This window comes from Balaenoptera physalus (genome assembly GCF_965194825.1).
Source record: "Balaenoptera physalus genome assembly, chromosome: 6".
NCBI classification, from domain to species: domain Eukaryota; kingdom Metazoa; phylum Chordata; class Mammalia; order Artiodactyla; family Balaenopteridae; genus Balaenoptera; species Balaenoptera physalus.
Genome location: NC_138885.1, coordinates 60,005,762 through 60,020,249, shown reverse-complemented (window position 1 = coordinate 60,020,249; position 14,488 = coordinate 60,005,762). Strand labels below are relative to the sequence as shown.

Sequence of the window (14,488 nt, the reverse complement as noted above, 5' to 3'; positions counted from 1 at the left end):
AGATGGTACTAGGTCCTGGCAGTATAATTTATAGTCTTTAATCTCTCCTTTGAACAGATTATAATTTATAATTGTTGACTCATTGGCATGACCAAATGTGCTGTTCACCAGGTTTCAGGCCCTTAAGAAATTCATTGATTAATTCCTATTTAGTTTCTGTGATTGGTTATACATAGCTTTAAAAAAATATCCTCAGTTATAACCTTAGATTTTTAGGACACAAACATATGTATGACAATATATATAAAAATAGACCATCATATGGTACTTATGTGTGTATCTTTGCTGGCTGAATGCTATGCAAAGTAAGTTAAGTTTGTAAAGTCCTATAGGACAGAAACCAGCTTCAAGGTGTTCATTATCGTTAACAGTTACTTCTTGTACATAATGGAATGAGTGAAGAGTTTGACCTTACTAATATTTTGGATTTCAGTTTTAACTGTTTTTTGGGTTTTTTACAAATAAATTTATTTATTTATTTATTTTTGGCTGCGTTGGGTCTTCGCTGCTGCGTGCAGGCTTTCTCTAGTTGCAGCGAGTGGGGGCTACTCTTCGTTGCAATGCACAGGCTTCTCATTGCGGTGGCTTCTCTTGTTGCGGAGCACGGGCTCTAGGCCCACGGGCTTCAGTAGTTGTGGCGCACAGGCTTAGTTGCTCCGCGGCATGTGGGATCTTCCCGCACCAGGGCTCGAACCCGTGTCCCCTGCATTGGCAGGCAGATTCTTAACCACTGTGCCACCATGGAAGTCCCTTTAACTGTTTTAAAAAGAGAACCAAATGATGACAAAAGCTTGTTTCACCTCTAAAATACTCTAGTTGTAAGAAGTGACTCTCTAATACCTTCTTCTGATTGAGTTCTATTGAGCCACATCATATTTCTACTTTCTTCCCAGTTAGAACCGGTATCACCTACTAGGTGATCAAACTGGGACTTTGAGTTCTGTGATTAATTTAGTAAACACTCATTATTTATTTTGAATTTTGATATAAATCAGTTTCAATATAGTAATAGTTAATTGCCAAAGCCTTAGGAAGGAAAGTCTTGTATATTAACCCCAGTTTTAAAAAGAGCAGCCTGAAATAATGTGAAACAGTGGTGGCACGTGTCTAAATAGCAGTATTCTTGCTAAATTGCCAAGTGCAGTGACTTCTGGCACCAACTACAGTGACTTCTGGCACCAACTACCTGGAGTTGGGCTAAACTTCACAGGTTAAGGGCACAATTCTCCATCATACTGCCCTCATTTTAGATAGCAGCCACAAGTTCAGGGGTTCCCTGGGCCTCCTGCACTTCTGACTAGCTTGCTCCTAATTTAAGGGTTCTTATGATTCCCTTCAGGTTCGATAATTCACCAGAAAGACTCACAGAACTCAGGAAAGCACTATATCTAGGATTAGAGTGTTATGATAGCAAACTGAAATTTGAAAGTCATCCGAACCAGCAAAAGGAAGAGACGCAGAGGGTGAGGTCTGGGAGGGTCCCAGATGTGAAGCTTCCATTGTCCTCTCCCTGTGGAGTCAGGACACATCCACTTTCCGACACATCAATGTACGACGACACCTGTGGAACATTAGCAACCAAGAGAGCTCACCCAAGGTTCGGTATCCAGAGTTTTATTAGGGTTTTATTACATAGACATGGACTGAATCTTTGGCCATGTGGTTGAAGTCAGTCTCCATCTCCCCTCTCCCTAGGTTAGGCTGGTATAGGTGGCTCAAAGCCCTACCCTTCTATTCACAGGGTCGGTCTTTCTGGCATGGCCAGCCACCGTCCTGGTCACGTCATTAGCATAAGCTCTCAGGGCCCACCACGAATAACAAAGATTCTCCTATTTCTTGGGAAATTCCAAGATTTAGAGACTGTCTCCTGGGAACTGTCTCCCTGTCTCCCTGGGATAAAGGCCAGCCAAATTCTTTATTACATAGGACCTGACAAAGGCAGAACTGCAGGACAGAAATTTCTTCCATTTTTCTCTCAAGAGAAATTGGGCTGCTCTTAGATAAGAATGTGATATCGATGTGATCTTTGTTTTTATGGCCTGTTTTTTCCCAACAGTGATGACCCGTTTCTCCATTTTGAAATCCTTAGTGGCCTCCTGAAGCTAACCGGACATATTCTTCCTCCTTGTCTTTAGAAGAAACAAAAAAGATTATGATTTCAGTTATTCATACAGTCCTCATTTTTTTTCCGGTCTCTTATTTGCAAACCCTAATTCTTTTCTATGTACTCTCTCCACTTAGTAATAACCTCTTTTTTCAAGTTATCTCCTTAATCCTCTTCCTTCCTAAAAGAATATGGGGGTGGTAATTTGCATGCAAATTTATTATGCTTAATCTTCCCTTCTTTTTCTGTCTGCACAGTTCTGAGTGTTGGATTGCATCACAGTGAAAAAGAATCTAATGTTTATTATGCTTGATGGTTAACTGACAAATTTAGACACTGTATTTAATGTTATTGTGCTACCCCAGCTAAATTATTGTTCATTATTCCTCTGTCTCTAAGAAAGTGTTTTCTGTTTAAATGGATTTCTGTTAGAAGAAAGTTGAGCGGTTGGGAACTGAAGGCCTGACTGTTAGCCTTACTTTGTCTGTTAAGGTGTCAGGTAAGGTTACAGAGAGTAATTGAACGGACACCTTAGCAGAGTTACATGGGGAGCTGGCCTAGCTACACCTACTTAAGGCCAGTTTATGAGATGGCTAAATGCAAATCAGTGTGGGTGACATCACGAAACTTCTAGCACCTAGAGTCTGTGCTGTTGTTTCTCTGAAGAGCCTCTTCTACCTTATCTGTCAGCCCAAGGTAGATTCCAATATTCTGTTCACTTTCATCTTGATCATTTCCTTCTATTTTCAGATTCCCAGATATACTTACTAACCTATAATGGAATATAATCTGCAAAAATGCTGAATCATTATGCTGTACACCTGAAACTAACACAGTATTGTAAACCAACTACAATAAAAGAAAAAGACTTCCAGATGTACAATACCTGTGGTTCCAAAACATTTGATATTTCAGTTAGTATTTAAAGGCATTGTAAATCTGTAACTCACATTTCTAAACCCCTGGAATATATCCTTATGCCTTTTTTGGTTATTTTTTGTACAGTAGTAAAATTTCTAGCCTAGATGTGGCACTATAACATTCTAACTGTTTAAATTTCTATGTTTTAACATAACTTATTTTAATGAAATTGTAAATTAAAAACATTTTTTTGACAGGGAAAATACAGGTACATTTAAAGGGCTCTCAGTTACAGTGGTGATGGATTCAGATTTTTTCACATACTTTTCCTGATTTGCTCCTTACGACCAAGGGATGGCCTGGCTTTAGGTGTATTCTTTCATGCGTATTAGAAAGAAACTGACTAGTGCAGGTAGAGGTTAAGCTAAGGCCTTACGAACAGAGAACTTTCAAGTTCAAACACCAGAACTATCCATAGACTAAATACTTTTCTCCGTGTTCTCTCAGGTTTCCTCTTGATCATTTTGTATTATAATAGTGCTTTGTTTCCTCATTAGGTGATACTGAAGCAGCTTATAATAATCTGCAGCATTGCCTAGAACACAGTCCTTCCTATGCAGATGCCCATCTCCTGATGGCTCAGGTTTATTTGTCTCAGGAAAAATTCAAATTGTGTTCTCAGTCTGTTGAACTTTGTCTGAGCTATAATTTTAAGGTAAGTGTTCCAGACTCAAGTGGATGAGACATATCGCCCTCCTTGAACCTTTAGCAAATGTTTACATATTCAACTATTTTGTTTTTTAGCCTGTAATATTTTGCTAATAAATACATTTTTTAAAAAAAATTTTTATTTATTTATGGCTGTGTTGGGTCTTCGTTTCTGTGCGAGGGCTTTCTCTAGTTGCGGCAAGTGGGGGCCACTCTTCATCGCGGTGCACGGGCCTCTCACTATCGCGGCCTCTCTTGTTGCGGAGCACAAGCTCCAGACGCGCAGGCTCAGCAATTGTGGCTCACGGGCCTAGTCGCTCCGCGGCATGTGGGATCTTCCCAGACCAGGGCTCGAACCCGTGTCCCCTGCATTGGCAGGCAGATTCTCAATCACTGCGCCACCAGGGAAGCCCATAAATGCATTTTTAATGGAAAATATTTTGAACTCATTAGCAGTAGGAGAAAAAAAATGGATGCAACTGTGGTGTAGTTACACAACTATATGGACTTGGCAACAAAAGACCTGGAGATAGTGTCTGGTCTTTTCACCCGTTTCTCTCTGAACCTCAGTTTTCTTTTCTAGAAAACTTATATAATTATACCCTACAATTATAGTGAACATTAAATGCAATATGAATAATGTAGAGATAATTGTAGACTGTAGAGCATTGTGCCAAATATTTTTATGTATAAGGATTTTATTTTATTGCCTGTTTCTTTCTTGGACCTTGGTTTTTAATAACTTCTTTTTAGAAACATCATCAGAGAACAGCTAGTCATTTTGAAAGTTGGTATGTGGTTTGAGGATATAAACACACTAGATTTCTATCCAAGATATTCAGTGTGAACATCTCATATTCCTGATCATTATGGAAAATCCTAGGTTCAGGGGCTTCCTGAGCGACCTGGAGTCAAGGAGGAGCCTCTCAGACTTTTGCTTTGGTTGGCAGTGTCTTGAGCCCTTCTATGTGAGAACCCTTTAGTGCACTGGAGAATTCAAGCTCCAGGCAAGGTTTGCAGAAGATAATGCCTGCTTCTTAGGACGGTAGTTCTCAAGACTGGTGGTGCATTGTGACCCCAGTGCCAGTGCCCCACCCAGTGAATCAGAATCTCTGAGAGAAGAGCGTAAGCATGATTGTTTACACGAGGCCCACAGGTAAACACGATGCCTAGCTACGGCTCAGAACCCAGCATTAGGAGGACTGTAGCCATCCTGGAGGTTAGATGGCTGCCACATCCTCTCATTCTGGACCATCTTCTTCCCTTTGACTCCTTCCTCATCTTTTGTCATTCTCTTTATTTTTTCTGTATATGCTGTTGATAGCCAAAATAAAGACAGGAGATTCATTACTACGTGTTTCGGAGTAGTATCAAAGGGTAAAACCAATGTTTGATTAACGTGTCCTGAAATTTTTAATCTTAAATTATTTATGTATTTATTTTATTTACTTTTGGCTACATTGGGTCTTTGTTGCTGTGCACGGGCTTTCTCTAGTTGCAGCAAGGGGGCTACTCTTCGTTGCGGTGCGCGGGCTTCTCATTGTGGTGGCTTCTCTTGTTGCGGAGCACGCGCTCTAGGCACGCGGCCTTGTGGCTCGCGGGCTCTAGAGCGCAGGCTCAGTAGTTGTGGCACACGGGCTTAGTTGCTCTGCGGCATGTGGGATCTTCCTGGACCAGGGCTCGAACCCGTGTCCCCTGCATTGGCAGGTGGATTCTTAACCACTGTGCCACCAGGGAAGCCCTGAAATTTTTAATCTTAAAATTAGAAAATAAAGAAAAGACAAGAAACTGTGTAGAAATCTGATAACTTTATTTCAGTACGAGAAGTCTGAGGTAAAGAAATTCATTTCCTGAAAACTAAAATAATTTCTTAGAATATATTTGCTAGCCTTATAAACTTTGTGTGCAATTTCTTTCCTCTCATGGTAGAAGCATTTAACTTGTTTGTTAACCAGCGGAACACTAGGTAGTGTCAAGTTACCTGAATTCTGATTTAGTATAATAACTGATCAGAACATGAGTAAGAGGACAGAAATAGACCTCATGCATACAATCACAGGGTAGACTGTCCTCAAAGATCCTCTTACTATAACATTTGATGGATTGTAAACTATGTGTTGATGTTGTAAACACTCCAAGGAAGTATTTCTGAATATTATTTTTTCAGGTGAGAGAATATCCTTTATATCATTTGATAAAAGCTCAGTCACAAAAGAAAATGGGAGAAATAGCAGAAGCGATTAAAACCCTGCATATGGCAATGAGTTTACCAGGAATGAGGAGAACTGGAACTTCCTCAAAGTCAAAATACAGAAAAACTGAAGTCGATGCAAGCCATCGTTTATCAGTCTTTCTTGAGTTGGTAGAGGTTCACCGCTTAAATGGAGAACAGGTAGGTCAAGTGTAATTCAATGGCTCAGATCTGAACTTTGTTATTCAAGTATATAGAGTCATAGGAAATGAAAAAGCTAAAATTCACTTGACCAAGTGGTAAAGTTTAGAAAATTTATTCTCATCACTTGGCACCAGATCATGTTACTTTCTATAGCCCCTGAAGTTAGACACAGTTTGTACTGGGATGACTTTATGTATCAGTGTACTTACATTGGCTACCATGAGATGTGATACTAGATATACACTGTATGTGTAATATAAGTAATAATATGATGTAATGTGATGTACTGTAGTATGTATTAATATAATGTGTATAATAATATAATGTATGATTACTTTGGCTGTCATGAAATGTAATATAATACAGTTATAATTCTGTGAATTCCTAAAAGGGCTCTCACACACACACACACACACACAGATGTACTACTGGAATAAAATCAAAGTACCAATCTGAAATTCTAATAGTTGAGAAAATAAAAGAACCACTGAAATAATACAGCTTTGGGAAACTAATAGGACAATCATAAAATCAAATACTTAAAAAAATACAGATAGATCATTAAATCAAATACTTAAAGAATAATATAGATAGGTAGATGGATAGATAGGTAGAAAGAAGGCAAACAAATATGTAATTCTGAGAAAAGAATTAGAACCTTGTAGAAAATGAGAACTTAACACCATTTATATATATTTTTCAAGTTGTAGCTGTTGCTAATCAGTTATTTCATATTTCATATTTTAGTGGAAATTAAGAAGGCTGTGTCCAGATACTTGCTGAATCTCAAAGAATTTTCAGTTCACTAATAAATTAATGTAAAATGCACTTAAGAAGAAGAACCAATTCTGCTATAGATAGTTGATTCTGGAATGCACTATTCTTTTCACATTTTAGCGTTTCTTAAATCAGAATGTTTTAAAATCTCTGAAGTTGCGATGAATTAAAATCAATGACATTTTAGATTCATTGAGGTACAGATTTGGAAATTAGGAAATATATTCACCTGGGGTATAACAAAAATGACGTCCTAGCGTAGGGAATAACGTAATCTGCTATGTAATGTAGAGCCACCGGGTACAGAGGGTGACTGTGGACTGGATCCCATCGAAGATGCAGTAATGAACATGGCTAAGAATTTAGGCTTTGGAGCCAGGCTGGTTCTATCATTTGTTAACTTCTTAACTGTCTGAATCTCATTTTACTTACTGCAAAGTGGGGGGTAATTATAGTAACTACCTTAGAGGATTTTTGTGAGAATTAAATGGGTTAATATTTACAATGCTGGGTGCAAAGTAAATGTTTATTAAATTATAATAGCAACAAGTCTTATGTAGAAACTGCTGTTGTCCTAGTTATGAGAACACTTTTCAGCTAACAAATATTTATAATGTCATCTTAATTTGGTCTCTGAGTTTAGTTTTAAATTTTTGTACTTTTCAAAAAATCTATCATTATTTCACAAATATCAACTGTACTAGCATTTATTGTTCATTCTGTATTAGTAGAAAACCTTAGTTTGTAGTGTAATTTGTTGAAATTTTGAATGTCACTTTAATTTCACCTTTACAGCATGAGGCGGCCAAAGTTTTACAAGATGCCATCCATGAATTTTCCGGGACATCTGAAGAGTTGCGTGTCACTATTGCTAACGCAGACCTAGCTCTGGCCCAGGGAGATGTGGAGCGGGCTTTAAGCATGCTTCAGAATGTTACATCTGAGCAGCCTTATTTCATAGAGACCAAAGAAAAAATGGCAGATATATATCTGAAGCACAGAAAAGAGAAGATGTTATATATCACTTGTTACAGGTAAATAGTTCTTTCAACCCATTATATTTTGACAACATTTATCTCCTAAAATTAATCCCCAAATTTCTTTCTTTTAACTGCTTTTCAGATACTTTATAGATCCCTTCCTTAATGTGTTCTTGCTTCCTTCTACTACCGCCAAACACAGTCACTCTAACCAAGTTACTCACGCTCCCTAAAATGTAAATCATGGTAATTATGATTTATTTCAACCTGTGGCTTACTTTAGTTTCTCAGCTCTCCTCGCTCATCAGATGTTATTTTTGGACTTTGAAAGAGCTACAATTACATGTATTCTAATAGCTTAAAAGCATTATGTAATGTAACAATTTAGGGGCTATATAGTCACATTTAACACTCAGTATCATAGTTATAGCAGAAGAAAATTATGGCTTAGTATATACCACACTAAGGCATGGATTACAGAAATGGCAGGGGTTTAAAAAGTGTCATACACTGACGCCCTTAGGAGTTACTGGGATACACAAAACACACACACATGAGACATGGGTGCACACATGCACACACAGGTTGCTCTTACACTTCTCCCCAAACAAAAAGATAAAGATACAAGCACACACTCCATGTGAGAGAAAATTAATGTTTTTATCCTTGAGAATAGTAAAATGCTGATGAATTAAGTCATATTGGTTCATCTATATTTTGTAAATATCAAAGCCCAGAAAGCTGCTCAGATTCTTTGTAGATACTGAGTGATTCAAAGAAACTGAGCAACGCCCCCTGTATAGAGGGATGGACTGGAGTTTCCTAGATTATATTTTCTATGATGTTTCTAAAATATCAGCACTATCATCTCTAATGATATGACAATTTTTTTTTTCACTCTTCACACCTTTTATTTTATTATTATTTTTTAACATCTTTATTGGAGTATAATTGCTTTACATTGTTGTGTTAGTTTCTGCTGTATAACAAAGTGAATCAGCTATACATATACCTATATCCCCATATCACCCCCCTCTTGCGTCCCCCTCCCTCCCACCCTCCCTATCCCACCCCTCTAGGTGGTCACAAAGCACTGAGCTGATCTCCCTGTGCTATGCGGCTGCTTCCCCCTAGCTAGCTATTTTACATTTGGTAGTGTATATATGTATGACAGTATTTTAAAATAGGGTTGATGTGTTTGGATGCACTATAGTATAGTAGCTAAAAGCATAGGTTTTTTTTTTCAAGTAGATCTGACACATTAGCTATAGTAAACTCAGCATTATCTATATAATTGTAATTTCTTTTCTGAGTTTTTGGACCAATTAAGTGAGATATTGTACATTAAAGACTTAGCATCACATTATTTGAGCAACCTTGGTATTTTGACCTTTAGCAGTTTACATTTTGCAGGTAAAAAATAAGCAGCAAATGTTGAAGTAGAATATTTTATATTTTTTAAGGTAACTCGTTGTATATGACTTATGCCGTGAGTATCAGAGCTCAAGATGCATAGGAGGATGATAAGTGTTTGTCATATTTTGGAACTTCATTCCCACATCATATATTTCTGGATAATGAGAGCTTATATGTTTACTATCTCTCTGTGTACTTTTACCTGCATTTCAGGAAATAGAAAAATTTAATGAAAAAAATTGTTGACTTAGCATAAACTATCTGAGTGTGGGTATGGCTGGGGTTTTTAAACAATATTACACTGTTGGATATGAAGAAGGCACTCTGAAGCCTATTAGTTCATTGAAAAAATAAGCTTATCTTTTATTTAATTGGTTTAGAAGAAGAAATTTGTATTCAATATACTAAGTAGAGTTCGTCTGATTTCCAGAGAAATTGCTGAAAGGATGCCCAGCCCTCGTTCTTTTATTCTCCTTGGTGATGCATACATGAATATTCAAGAGGTAAAGTTTCTGATACTACTGAACTTAGATTTAAGAACAAAACAAAAAACAAAAATTCTTCTTTGTGATTAGTGTAACATTCTATTGAAAGGAATTTGGGTTTTTTTCTTCCAGTTTTATTGAGATACAGTTGACATGCAGCACTGTGTAAATTTAAGGTATAGCATAACTATAGTTTATGATTTAACTTAAATACATCATACAATGATTATCACAGTAAGTTCAGTGACTATCCATCATCTTATATAGCTCAAAATTAAAGAAATAGAAAAAAATATTTTTCCCTTGTAATGAGAACTCTCAGGATTTACTTTCAGCTGCTTTCATGTGTAACATACAGCAGTGTTAATTTTCATGTTGTACATTACATCCCTAATACTTACTTATCTTGTAACTGGAAGCTTGTACCTTTTAACCACCTTCATCCAAATCCCCTCCCCTCATTTTAATAACGTTTACTTAATAGTCAAAGATCCAGTCATCACAATAAAAAGAGAGACAACCATTACAATTAAAAAGTTATAGTTATTTTTCAAATTGAGATCCAGTTATTCAGCACTATCATTTGAAATAGAGATGATACCAGAAGTAAGGTGAGTCACCTTTAAACAAAAGGATGAAAAGAGCAACTGGCTAAGGTGGTGTTTTCTTCAAAGGGAAGCAATCCTCTGACCTCTGGTTCTGGCTTTTATAATGATGCCAGATGAAAAGCTGTCAAGAAGCTGTCTCTAGTTCTCATATGACTATTTATGAGGACATGGACCTAAGTAACATGGGTGGGATTATACTAGTGAGTTACACCTGCACTAGTGATTATCACCTCTCTGAAATTATTAAGGTTTCTGGACTTAGTATGTGCTTTATTAGTCTTAGTAAGTATTCCAAATGTAGACCTTAATTATAGAAGTGTTGCCATTTAATGGGAGCCAGCTAAGCTGTTATTTTATTGCTTCATTTTTTATCTGCCAACATTAGCCTGAAGAAGCCATAGTAGCATATGAGCAAGCATTAAATCAGAACCCAAAGGATGGAACATTGGCAAGCAAAATTGGGAAAGCTCTTGTCAAAACTCACAACTACTCAAAGGTAAGTACTTTATATTTTGAAATGTATCTGTTTTAACAAATCTGCAAACCCTGCTCTGTGAAAGATCTTCAGCAAGCACTGTTTGTATCTTAATGGTTGGAAACTCCAAATTTGTCTTTACAAACTGGAATTTGTGTTAAAGACTTTCTCAGTGTCTCAGATTCTTCTCTGCTGCATTTTGCAAAGACTTTTTGGACCCTAAAGTTTACTTCAGGTTTCACCTTACAGCAAAATTCTGCCATGAAATAAATTATGATAAACTTAATGTTGTTACATCTCTTTTATCATATGACAAAGCATAATAGATGTCCTTTCTGTTGAACCAGTTTTGGTAAGCCATGTGCTTTGAGGGTTTTTTTTGTTTTTTTGTTTTTCATTTTTGTTCATTTTGTAGTAAGGATAGTAGATTTTCCTTTAGTTATATTCTTGCCCTATTCCTGGTAACTGTTGAACATATATACAACAGCTAGCAAAGTATTTGCATTCACTAACTTTTGGAATAAAACTGGAAAAAATTTTAACAAAGTACTTTGCTTTAGTTACTTGTAAGAAATGCTAGTTGTCTTGTGTAATATTGGATTCTGTAAGAAAAATGGCACACTTAATCAATAGTGCAAGTCCATGCATAAGCTGCTTTTAGGTTACTTCCAATTGCTTTAAGTCGTAATGTGTGCAGGATCTATGCTTGAATGCCATTCTCATTGCCTTTTTTTCCCCTAACTGAAATGGATTTTGTTTAGGCAATCACTTACTATGAAGCTGCTCTGAAAAATGGACAACAAAATTATCTTTTCTATGACTTGGCTGAGCTCTTATTAAAATTGAAATGGTATGACAAAGCAGAAAAAGTTCTTCAACATGCACTAGCTCATGAACCTGGTATGAAAATCTTTCTTATTTGAAAAAGTATACCTAATATATCTGATTCTTTTTATTTTTATGTTAGTATTTGTATTTTTAGTGTATGTGAGGTTGGTTCTTTCATTTGTCAGAATGTCACTCTACTAAAATATTTTAAAAATCTTAAAACAGATTTGTGAAACAGTTTGTGTTATAGAAAACTACTTTCCAAAGTGACATAAAGGAAGTTTCCTTTAGTTTTTTTTTTATTTAATTTTTATTTTGTATTAGAGTATAGTTGATTTACAATGTTATATTAGTTTCAGGTGTACAGCAAAGTGATTCAGTTATACATATATATATGTGTACATTCTTTTCCCATATGGGTTATTACAGATTACTGAGTGGTGTTCCCTGTGCTATACAGTAGGTCCTTGTTGATTATCTATTTTATATATAGTAGTGTGTATTTGTCGATCCCAAACTCCTAATTTATCCCTCCCTCCCTCCTTTCCCCTTTCATAACCATAAGTTTGTTTTCAGACTCTGTGAGTCTGTTTCTGTTTTGTAAATAAGTTCATTTGTATCATTTTTTTAGATTCCATATGTAAGTAATATTATGATATTTGTCTTTCTCTGATTTACTTCACTTTATATGATAATCTCTAGGTCCATCCATGTTGCTGCAAATGGCATTATTTCATTCTTTTTAATGGCTGAGTAATCTTCCATTGTACATACGTACCACATCTTCTTTATCCACTCCTCTGTCGATGAACACTTAGGCTGCTTCCATGTCCTGGCTATTGTAAATAGTGCTGCAGTGAACATTGGGGTACATGTATCTTTTTGAATTATGGTTTCCTCTGGATATATGCCCAGGAGTGGGATTGCTGGATCATATGGTAGCTCTATTTTTACTTTTTTAAGGGACCTCTATACTGTTCTCCATAGTGGCTGTACCAATTCACATTACCACCAACAATGTAGGAGGGTTCCCTTTTCTCCATGTCCTCTCCAGCATTTATTGTTTGTAGATTTTTTAATGATGGCCCTTCTGACCAGTGTGAGGTGATACCTCATTGTAGTTTTGATTTGCATTTCTCTCATTATTAGCGATGTTGAGCATCTTTTCATGTGCTTTTTTGGCCATCTGTATGTCTTCTTTGGAGAAATGTCTGTTTAGATCTTCTGCCCATTTTTTGATTGGGTTGTTTATGTTTTTGATATTGAGGTTCATCAGCTGTTTGTATATTTTGGTGATGAATCCCTTGTCAGTCACTTCATTTGCAAATATTTTCTCCCATTCTGAAGTGGGTTGTCTTTTCATTTTGTTTATGGTTTCCTTTGCTTTGCAAAAGCTTTTAAGTTTAATTAGGTCCCATTTGTTTATTTTTGTTTTTATTTTCATTACTCTAGGAGGTGGATTGAAAAAATCCAGCAATGGATGTTGCTGCAATTTATGTCATAGAGTGTTCTGCCTGTTTTCCTCTAAGAGTTTTATAGTATCCGGTCTTAGGTTTAGGTCTTTAATGCATTTTGAGTTTGTTTTTGTGTATGGTGTTAGAGAATGTTCTAATTTCATTCTTTTTCATGTAGCTGTCTAGTTTTCCCAGCACCACTTATTGAAGAGACTGTCTTTTCTCCATTGTATATCCTTGCCTCCTTTATCATAGATTAATTGACCAGGGGTGTGTGGGTTTGTTTCTGGGCTTTCTATCCTGTTCCATTGATCTATATTTCTGTTTTTGTGCCACTACCATAGTGTTTTGGTTACTGTAGCTTTGTTGGACGTTTCCTATAAATTGTAACTACAACTGGTGTTTAAACAAGTAAACATTTTTATAATCCTTTTTAAAAGTTGTTTTTTTAAAAAAAATTCAGCATTATTAAAGAGTATAATGTACAAGTCTCCAGTTTCTCCTGTGCATTCTACTTGCCCTGTTCTCAGACCTCCCTGGAGGTAACCATTTTTGTGTTTTAGTGTATATTTTATATATATTTATGTAACTAAGTGTAATATGCATATTGTTCTTTTCAAAATGCATCATTCTTCCTATTCAGCAATTTTTTTCACGTACAATATGTTGCAGATATAGTTTGATGTCAGTACACCCATATTATTCTATCTAATGGACTCACAATAGTTTATAACTCTGTAAGCTATTTAACTTTTCCCCAATTAGTTTGTCTTCTAGTCTTTTGATGTTATAAACCATGTTAAAATGAATATCCTTGTATCTCATTCTTTGGTATACACTTGCTTATATTTCTTAAGAGCAAGATGCTACGTTAAAGGGTATGTGCACTTAAAATGTCATTGGATACTATCAAATTGCCTTCTGACAAGTTCATACAAATTTACTTTTTAAAGATCTGTACTTTTTAATAAAATCTAGTGCTTGTTCATTGCAAAAATTTGAAGATTACAGAAGTGAATGAAAGTTGTGTCCCTCTCCCACTCTCCAGAGAAAACCACATCCTGATCAATCTCCCTGCCCCTATCTCTCACACACTGTTACATAACACTTTTTTCTACCATAAAGGAGTCATATTATACCTGTAGGTCTGCAGTATGCATTTTTCATTTAATAGCCTCTCTTCATTTTGGCAAATATAGCGCTTTTAAATTTTTTAACATAGATAGCGTATTTTACTGTATGTCAATATCATAATTTATTTGATGAGTCCCCTATCGATAGACATTTAGATAGAAGAAAACATTACTGAGATAGAATCCTTGTTTATATAGCACTATGTACTTCCTAGAATTGAATCTTGCTCCATTGTTTTTTCTTAAGGGTAAAAATATCCCAAC

At 36.1% G+C, this 14,488-nt stretch overlaps 1 protein-coding gene across 7 annotated transcripts in view; it reads left to right on the top strand.

Annotated features, from left to right (window-relative positions):
- TTC21B (tetratricopeptide repeat domain 21B) overlaps positions 1–14,488 on the top strand; it is a 96,732-nt gene that overhangs the window by 25,128 nt on the left and 57,116 nt on the right. For all 7 annotated transcript variants that reach the window (XR_014264624.1, XR_014264625.1, XR_014264626.1 and 4 more), the window contains exons 13-18: positions 3,523–3,680; positions 5,841–6,065; positions 7,641–7,879; positions 9,672–9,744; positions 10,720–10,830; positions 11,571–11,709. Coding sequence is in view for 3 of the 7 variants with exons in the window: in XM_082464909.1 (XP_082321035.1) it covers positions 3,523–3,680; positions 5,841–6,065; positions 7,641–7,879; positions 9,672–9,744; positions 10,720–10,830; positions 11,571–11,709 (945 nt within the window). In the remaining 4 variants the exon portion in view is untranslated. The remainder of the gene's footprint in view (positions 1–3,522; positions 3,681–5,840; positions 6,066–7,640; positions 7,880–9,671; positions 9,745–10,719; positions 10,831–11,570; positions 11,710–14,488) is intronic.